Below are 9,848 nucleotides of genomic sequence, written 5' to 3' on the forward strand. Positions count from 1 at the left end.
GACCTGTAATGAAATCCATTGAGATCCCTGTCCACTTCTGTTCCGGTATAGGTAAGGGTTGCAACAACCCCGCTGGGTAGGTATGCTCCAACTTGTTCTACTGACAAGTCATACACTCACGGACATGGCGTAAAACATCATCTTTGAGACCCTTCCAAGAGAATCTCTCATGAACCGCCCTGTAAGTCTTACCATATCCTGGATGTCCTGCTGTAGGAGTATCATGGAGAGCATGCAAAATTTGTTCCTTCAACTGAGAACTCGGAACAAGATAAACCCTACCCTTGTAGTAGATAATATCATCTACCACACTATATCTGTCATCCACTATCAAACCATCCATGATCTCACAAGCATGCTGATCCTAGGAATACTCAACTAAGAGTTGAGCCTTCCAATCTGCTGAAATCTCGCTCAATGAGCAAAGGGCAGCCAATGAAGGTTTCCTAGAGAGTGCATCAGCCACAGTATTATTCTTCCCCTTTATGAATTCGATATCGAAGTCATAAGCCTGAATTTTGCTAATCCATTTTTGTTGTCTATCATTAAGCTCTGTTTGATTTAGGAAGTATTTCAGACTGTTGTGATCAGTTCTTACCACAAATTTGCTGCCAACAAGATACTGTCTGAATTTGGCTAACGCATGCATGATAGCCAACATTTCCTTGTCGTAGGTAGAGTACAACCTCTCATTATTTTGCAATTTTCTGCTCTCATAGGCAATGGGATGTTTGTTCTGCATCAACACGGCTCCTATACCAAATCCTGAGGCATCACACTCTAGAACAAAGGGCTGCGAGAAATCAGGTAGTGCCAAGACAGGACAAGTGCTCATCACCTCCTTGAGTCTATCAAAGACCCCCTGCGCTTGTTCTGTCCATCTGAAGGCCCCCTTTTTTGTAAGATCTGTCAAAGGTGCCGCCAACTGAGAGAACCCCTTCACAAATCTCCTATAATAAGCACACAATCCAAGGAATCCACGTAACTCCGTAATGTTCTGAGGGACGGGCCAATTCTGAATTGCCTGAATCTTCTCCTCATGCACCTTCACTCCATCAGCACTGATCACATGTCCCAAATATAACACCTCCCTCAATCCAAACTCACATTTGGAAAGCTTAGCAAATAGAGACTGATCCTCCATTATGCCAAGTACCTCCTCAAGATGTCTGAGATGATCCTCCCAAGTACAACTGTAAATCAATATATCATCAAAGAACACTAGAACCGACTTCCTCAACTGCTTGTTGAAGATATGGTTCATACAGGACTGGAAAGTAGCTGGTGCATTGGTAAGGCCAAAAGGCATTACCAGGAACTCATAATGCCCATAGTGACAACGGAAAGCAGTCTTGTGTACATCCTCAGCGCGTACACGAATCTGATGGTAGCCTGAACGAAGATCAATCTTAGAGAAATAGACAGCCCCATGTAACTCATCCAACAACTCATCTATGCGCAGAATAGGATATCTATTTTTTATTGTCTTCTTGTTCAAGGCTCTATAATCAATACACATCCGTAGAGTCCCATCCTTCTTCTTAACCAACACTACGGAAGAAGCAAACGGGCTAGAACTCGGTCGAATGAAACCCATATCTAATAGTTCATGAATTGTCTTCTCAATTTCATCCTTATAAGCTCTAGGATGACGATATGGGGTAGTAATCACTGGCTTTGCTCCCTCCTCCAACTCTATACCATGCTCAAAACCTCTATCTGGTGGCACTCCAGGAGGTATATCACCAAATACTCTACCATGGCGATCCATCACTGACTGAATGTCCACATGAAACACACGGCCATCCTGGGGTGTGGGTGTTTTGGACTTAACCAAACAATGCGTAGCCCAGAGTACATCATTATGCCTGAGGATAGTCTCCATCCTGCGAGAAGTCACTTCCCTAGGTCCACCATCTGAAGCTGCCCTCAAAATCACTTTCTTCCCTCCAGACAGAAACTCCAACTGCATACGTTGGTGATCAATAATGTAATGCCCAATACCCTATAACCACTGCATGCCCAAAACCACATCATAATCCTCTATAGGAAGCACATAAAAATCATCAGTCAAAGTATAATTCCCCATCTGAATACTAAGCTGTGGAATCCGTTTGGTGCAACCCAAAACTGCACCATCTGCCACCTTCACTCCAAAACCACCAAACTCCTCATACTGCAAGCCACGCCTCTCAACTAATTTCTGATCAATAAAGTTATGCGTAGCACCTGTGTCTACCAAGCTGGTGACCCGCTTACCCTTAAGTGTACCTTTCAACCGGAAGGCATGAAACTTAGGATAACTGGAGAGAGTAGCCATAGCTACTTTGGCTGACGCCAACGGCTCAGGGATGTCTAGCTCCAACTGTGTCTGAACCTGCTCAACATCCTCTGTATCCTCCTCAATATCAGTATCAAGAACCTCCTCATCTCCTAACTCAGAAGTCACCTCAATCAAATGAACCTTTCCTTTACCCATGCAACGGTGTCCTGGTTCCCAAGGTTCCTTGCAGGAAAAACATAACTTTTTCCTCCTCAATTCATTCCTCGTTTCCTGATTCATCCAAGGGGTTTTCGCTGAAGTCCCTTCTTTGTTCTGGGACGTATTGGCCTTCTGTGCAGGCCGTGAATCTCTAAATGGTTTCTTATCTGCCTGATAAGAAGTGGGAACAGTATCTAGTCTCAATGTCACCTCAATAGCCTCCTTAAGAGTTGCTGGTTGGAAAGCACGCACTAGTCCCTTTAGCCTATCCTGCAAGCCCTCAGTGAACAACATCACACTACGTCTCTGGGGCATATCCGGTACCATCACTGCAATACGTTGGAACTCATTAATATATGCTTCTGCATGACCGGTTTGTCTAAGGTGAGCCAACTCCCTGTAATAAAGTTCTGTATCCTTACGGTCAAACCGTGCAATGAGACGCTCAGTGAACTCAGTATAGGAGTGAACTAAGGTGTGATCCTGGGTGACCAATCCATGGTGCCACCAATCATAGGCAATCCCCTCTAAATGCAATACAGCAAACTGAATAGCCTCACGCTCAGGCATGGCCCTCAATGAAAGATATATGTCCAGCTTGTGGACCCACGCTCGTGCGCTAGTGTCTCCTGTGCCATTATATGGGGCCAATGTAATCTTCCCAGTAGCTCTATTCAAATCATAATTCTGCTGCTGCTGGTGTGGTCTATTACCACGATCTCCCCTGAACCTGGTTGTATCTCTACGCTGTGCACAATACTGGGGAAGAGGGAAAACGTCCCTAACCTCAGGGGGTAGAGCTCTCCACTCAGTTGTGGCTGCTAAAACTGACTCCTGGAACCCAACCTCCGGTGGTTCCACTTGTGCTGGTTGTTCACCTGGTATGAACTGAGGAAGCAATGGCCTATTCGTAGTAGGTGTACGATGGCGGTGCCTCCTGCTGGAATGATGGGAACTCCCAACTGAAGATTGGGACTGATGGCTGCAGTGACTACCAGCCACTGAAGGTGACCTACCACGCCTACCTCTGTGTCCATCCATATCCAAACGATCCAAGGTATCTTGTAACCTATCTAATGCCTGGACGATCCTGGGCTGAGTAGTGATAAGAGTCCTCATCATCTCTCTCTCTTCCTCATCCTGATTTCTTCTGTCGCCCACCTGTTCCTCAGCCATGACTGGATTCTGTTCTATCCCAAACTCACGCTCGTACTGAGCTCTTCTGCGTGTGTAATACCTATTTATATCCGCTCTACCCGAATGCATAGAAATAAACTCTGATTAACCCCACAGGCTGGCAGAATACATGGCTCTGATACCACTGAAAGATCCCTGATAGATCTTTGCTGTTAACCTGCTGTAATTTTTTTATTTTTAATTTTGTTTTCCTATTTATTTAAGTTTTTCTTACAGAACTAGACAGAAGTGCAGAAAGGGTTGTTTGTTTTTGTGTTTTTGATTGTTTAATAGCATAGGAAGGAATAGATAACAGCAAATATGAAGCAATACTGAAATAAATGAGGTATACAGCAAAAGTCAGAATTATTGCAAATCGTACCAGGCAGATTTGTCTGAATTACAAAGCCAAACAATGAATCCAATGTATTTCCCAAGCTCTCATACAAATTCAAAGTCAAACTGGAAGATGAAGAATGTTCTCCAACCCCACATACACTGGAAGTGAATACAAGCAATACCCTATACACCACGTGGTGTATTTGCTGCAAATGGCATTCCTCCAGCTGCAATGAACCACGTCTCCACTGGAAAGATGGTAGGCCACGCTGAAACCCTACTGAGAATTGATGCCTCTGTCCTTAATCACCACACACAATGCCTTATAAGTCCGGTGCCAAAGATTGTTGAGGGCTACGTCCCAGCCAATCCTAATCCTGGGGTTTGCGTCCCAGTCTAGAAATCGCTCTCCAGAGCAAATTCATACAAGTTGTCAAATATGCAAAAGATGATGATAGAATGAAGCTCCTATCCCCTTATAACCCCTCTCAATTGCAAATCGAACCCTAATTGTCTCCAAGTGGCATGGTCTAGTGGAAATGTTATAATTTCTTATTTTAAAGTGGTCATGTTACTAGAAAATGACCTTTTTCCTCATAGACAGAAATCCGCTCACTGAATTGCCCTGAGACCAAAGAGAAAGATTTAAAGAATTTCAAGATCTTTCCAACGAGCTATCACACAATAGGGTGCGCATCCAGATGAGGCCAAAAATCCCCTTATTACTCCAAAATGGCTAACAACTTAGCCTTATTTAATTATTAAACGCTAACTTAGGAAATATTAAAAATATAACCCAAATAGCCATAAAATGCCCAACTGACATTACAAACCCTATAATCATCCTGTCACCTGTCTGTGACTAAAGTCGGAAATCAAGGATTCACTGGTAGTCTCATCCCTAAAATCTAGGGATGCTCCTAAAATTTAGGAAACAAGCCCAATCTCTCTGAAACTGAACCCAAAGAGGCATCTCATGGAGACCCAACCTTGGGCATGATCAAACCTCCTAAAAAGTAGGAACTGCCTCCTAAAAACAAGGAATGTCTCCCAACTGATCAATAACTACTAGAATACCAAGTCTCCAACACTGAATAACCATACCGGGTCTCTGTCCAACCCTGTCAGCCTACAAGACCCCATAATAAGCTGACTCACATGTCTCTGCTAGACTGAGCTAGAGTGGGGACATGACAAGGGAGGAATTTCAACATGTTTGAACATTCCTCTATTACCTCCATTTGGCGCCCTAGCTAACCATTCGGCGCTACTACCAACAAGGCAAGGAATTCATGTCCTTTCTTGTTATCCTTGGCCATCCACCTTTGGCACCCTTCTTCCCCTTTGGGCGCTAGTCTTCACTAGGCGTGGAATTCTTACCTTTTCATCATCTCCATGTACATTTCATTTTGGCGCCCTTCTCAAGGCTGGGGCAGAATTTTCACTTGGGGAAGGATTCTTGGAACTTGTCCATTATCCATGCACGTTGCATTTTAGCGCCCTCCCTCATGTCCAGGCGCTATTTCTCTCTATGGAAGGAATTCCACCCCTTGTCCATTTTTCCTTGGTCCCCTCATTCTAGCGCCCATTCTTGGTCTAGGGCGGAATTTTCACTGGGGGGAAGGAATTCACTGTTATTCCTTACTCTCCATGGGATGCTGAGTTTAGCGCCCAATTGCTTCCTTGGGCGTGATTTTGAATTAAGGAATTTCTTCACTTCCAAGGATTTCTTGCACCTCCCATTTTGGCGCTTTCCACCTCTCCTGGGCGCTAATCTTCATGAGTCGTGGAATTTTCACTTTTTCATAAATTTCTTGCACCTCCCATTTTGGTGCTTTTCACCTCTCCTGGGCGCTAATCTTCATGAGGCGTGGAATTTTGACTTTTTCATAAATTTCTTGCACGTCCCATTTTGGCGCCCTCCACTAGCCTAGGGCACATTTCACACTTGGCCAAGGATTCTTGCAATTCTCTTTTCCTCCTTGAGCATGCCATTTTGGCACCCAATTACTTCCTTTGGCATGATTTTGCCTTGGTCATGGATTCTTACACTTTCCATGCTATCCCTGGACAGTTGGATTTAGCGCCCAACTGCATACCTGGGTGGAATTTTCACTCTGGCATGGATTCTTGGAATTCATCATTCAATCTCCCAGACTTGGAACATTTTGTCGTCCTTGTGATTTTGAAGTGTCTTCCTGAACTTGGGTAAATTTCCAAGCTTTCTATTTCAGGCATGAGCTTCCAGCACTTAACCATTTCTGGCTCTCTGTTAGCTTTCTGACTTTCCGGAATTAGAGATATTTGCGAATGTCTGATCTTTGTCACCTTGTCTGACTGATCTTGTCAGTACTAACTTACTATAAATAGAAACTTACTAAAAATGTAAATTTATTTTTTTGGCAAAATGACGACATTCCGAGACTTAGAAAAATCCCTAAAAAATAGAAACTTTCTAAAAATAGAAAGTTGCTCTATTTTGGCTTAAATTTTACTGGGAGGCTCCTTGCAGGGTCCTAATTCCAATCGTATGTTTAGTTTTTTCAAAAACCCTAACAAAAACCCCTAAAATCGAGGACAAAAGGAAAAAACCCTAAAAAAGGACAGAACAAGCCCTAGACTTCACCAAACTTGCTCAAACGAACAGAAGACCAACTCCAAATGACCCTCAAACATCTGCCAAGTGGAGAGACTGACAAGATTGCCACCAAAAAAAACAAAAAACCAAGACCAAACAACCGAAAGGGCCTAAAAGTTAGGGGGGTCCCTATCTGGGATGGGGTGATGTGTGATTAGTTCACAACACATCTCTCTATCTGACTCGCTCCTGTCTCCCCCAATATCGAGGCCGATCTTTCTACATCTCGCTCTATCACACTCATAAGGGGTGCTGGTGCTACCCTCAACCTCTTTTTGGTGTTGCCCACAAACCCACATCAAACTATAAGTCTAAGCAAGTAATATACCAATGATAAATCATGACCATTAAAATCTAAATAATACATATCCCCTATTGCAAATCTCTGCATATTCACAGTTAGAAAAATATTATTGCTACTACATCATTCAAGACCTACCTTAGATGCCTTCGTAGGAGGGATGCAGGCTTTTCTAAGCCATAGACATCTAGTAATCATTTTCATGTTTGTTTGAAATATTTGATGGCATGGGTTCCATATTCCATGAATTTTCTATACATTTGACAATATTTATATATGTAAGTGTGTTATTTCCTTCATCTACAATTTGTGAATATATTGTAATGTCCCCTTCTCAGTGAGGAGTAATCAGTGGTTCATTGGACTATTTCGGAGACCCATAGGCTGATTGGAATGGAGAATTAGGGTTTCCTATTTTTGTGGAATTCTGCACGAACCATTCGTGGACTATCTGGTAAGAATTCTACATTTCTGTTTGTGGATTCCTTTTGGGGTTTTCGGGTGTCTCTCGGTGGTATAACATGCATTCAGTTCTAAGGATAAGTCTAAATATACTATTTTTAGTAAGTGGGTGTTGGGCTGACTGGATAGTACAACTTTTTTGGGTTTTCTGAGCTCTCTTTGGGTTCCATGATCAAGATTTTCAGAATAGTTTTTCTTGACTTACTATTATTAGTCTGTATCAAATCGGGTATTGCTATTTTCGGTAATCTTGCACAGAGCTCTGATCCAGTGCAGTTCAATGTTTTTCTTCACTTCAATTCACCTGTGGATTTGACTGCGATCAGTATTGGAGATATAAGTCAATTAATTAAATATTATTACTTTACTTTAAAGTTCAAAATTTAATTATTTATATCACTGATCAATTGTATGGAGAATTGTGCATAATGTTATTTTCGTAAGTCTAGCTAGGTGAAATATTTATTTGATAAAGGGGACGCAAAAGTGAATGTGAAGATATTATTTTTATTAGTCAAGTTTTATTTACTTGCCAAATCGTGGTTTTCCCATTTTTGGCATGAGTTTTGGCATATGAGTGTGGCGCCAAGCTTGGGCCCACCTTGGGAAATGAAATGCAAATTTGAAAGGTGAATTTGACGGTATTTGGATTTGAATTCCAAACTGAGAAATCTATTTACAATTTACATCGTTATGTTGTCGCAATGGTGAGTGATTGAACCTCGAAGTTGGAAGAGCTTCCTAGTTGCTTCAGTTTGGTACTTGAGACACAGTACCTAGCTGGATAGTTGATTTTGGTGACGTTTTGAAGTGCCTGATTCAATTTTCAATGTGTGTTTTCGAGTTTCTATGTTGTTGGTGTCTACTTGGCCGGAAGAGTGTTTTATTCGTAGCTGCCCGTGTGTTTAGAGCATCGTTCTGGGTATTGGCCCTATCTATCTGTATTCCCTGGGCGATAAGGTCCACAAATTTGCAGATTGTGATTTGGATATTCAAACTTTTAGTTGCAGATCGAATTTTCCATCTTGGTTGTAACATTTGGATGTGCCTCGGGTTGCATCTTGAGTGCTTGTGGTGTTCGTGTGGCTGGTTTGAGGTTTCGATCTCATCGTCTATGCTATACCTTCTGTATTCTTCCATTCTCGTGCAATTCGGAGTTCATTAGGATGATTTGTAAGCATATTAGTGTGTTTGTAGCTTGTTGGTAGTGATTTTTCTATGCATTTTCAAATTTTGATAATTTGTGTTAGAAATGGTTTTGGCTTGTCATCTCCGTAGTTCTCATTGTAGCGGATTCGAATCATTTCTTTTGATAATATTGAGAATGTAATGCTTCTTGGATGCTAACAGTGTAATGTAGGTACATTTATTGTAAGGCTGATTTCAGTAGTACTAAATAGTCAATTATTCCTACTTTATACTTGTATTCACTGCTGAAAAGTGGAAGAGGCTGGCTTGCCGCCTACATTGAATAATTGTAATTTTGTCCTCTCGCTGCATAAGCGGTCGATTGATATTTGTTTGTAATGGTCCTCCTGGTGCATAAGCGGTCAAGTTGAGCTTTTTTGTTGTGTTCAGTCCTCCCGCTGAAACATTGTGGTGGAGTGATTTGTGTTGAGTGTACTCTTGTTGCCTCGGCTGGTTTACCGCCAAGTATCTTATTTACCTACTGGATAAGTGGAAGGGGCTGTCTTGCCGCCCATTATTGTAATCAGTACTTTCAGCAATTTGCAACTAATGATCCCCTGCTATCGTATGCTCTCACCCTCCCAGTTTGGGCCCTCAGTGATCAAAAGGTGTAGGGTTCCTTTCAGTTGTTTGGATTACATTATTCTAACCCTAATGGGTGATTGATGTGATTGTGATCTTGTTGTAAAAATCAAAAAAATAAATTGTTGGGGATATTACAGTGGTATCAAAGCCACTCTTCCTGTCAGCCTGTGTGACAGAAGGGTTCCATGAGTGATAGAGATATCAGATACTACAACCGGGAACAAAGAAGCCAGCAGTATCAGATACCATCAATGTCAATAGAGGAAACTTTTTCAGAGGTTTTGAGAAACAGAGATAAGGAAGTTGATTAAGTAAATTTAGTGGATTCAATGGGAGAAAGAATATTCGGTCAAAATGATGTAACAGTGGCTGTGGAGAAAACAGAGAAAAAAATTAATACTATGATGGACATGATGTCCCAGATGATAGCCACTTTTAGACAGAATGTTGGAAGAGGACATAGCCAATACCAGAATCAAAATACTAGTGCAAATAATACCAACTTTTCCAACAACTATGGTGGTAATGGGAATGGCAGCAACAATAGTGGAATGCCCGTTGGATCGGTGACAAGAGCGTTGCAACCAGTTTTCCTTCCAAGGGAAACACTGCTAGCTAATGAGATTCGAGCTAGTTTTGTGAAGTATGCATCACTTCCCCAAGAAATCCGAAATGTC

At 42.0% G+C, this 9,848-nt stretch overlaps 1 protein-coding gene across 1 annotated transcript; it reads right to left on the reverse strand.

Moving 5' to 3' along the window:
• Window positions 1-364: 364 nt before the first annotated feature.
• Window positions 365-3,748, reverse strand: LOC131875270 (uncharacterized). Its single transcript, XM_059219344.1, has 3 exons — window positions 2,476-3,748; window positions 2,147-2,433; window positions 365-2,005 (listed from the first exon to the last, which is right to left on the reverse strand). Exons 1-3 carry the CDS (start codon window positions 3,746-3,748, stop codon window positions 365-367), a joined length of 3,201 nt encoding a protein of 1,066 aa, XP_059075327.1.
• Window positions 3,749-9,848: the final 6,100 nt, after the last annotated feature.

The sequence above is a fragment of the Cryptomeria japonica genome, chromosome 4 (genome assembly GCF_030272615.1).
Source record: "Cryptomeria japonica chromosome 4, Sugi_1.0, whole genome shotgun sequence".
Classification (NCBI taxonomy): Eukaryota; Viridiplantae; Streptophyta; class Pinopsida; order Cupressales; family Cupressaceae; genus Cryptomeria; species Cryptomeria japonica.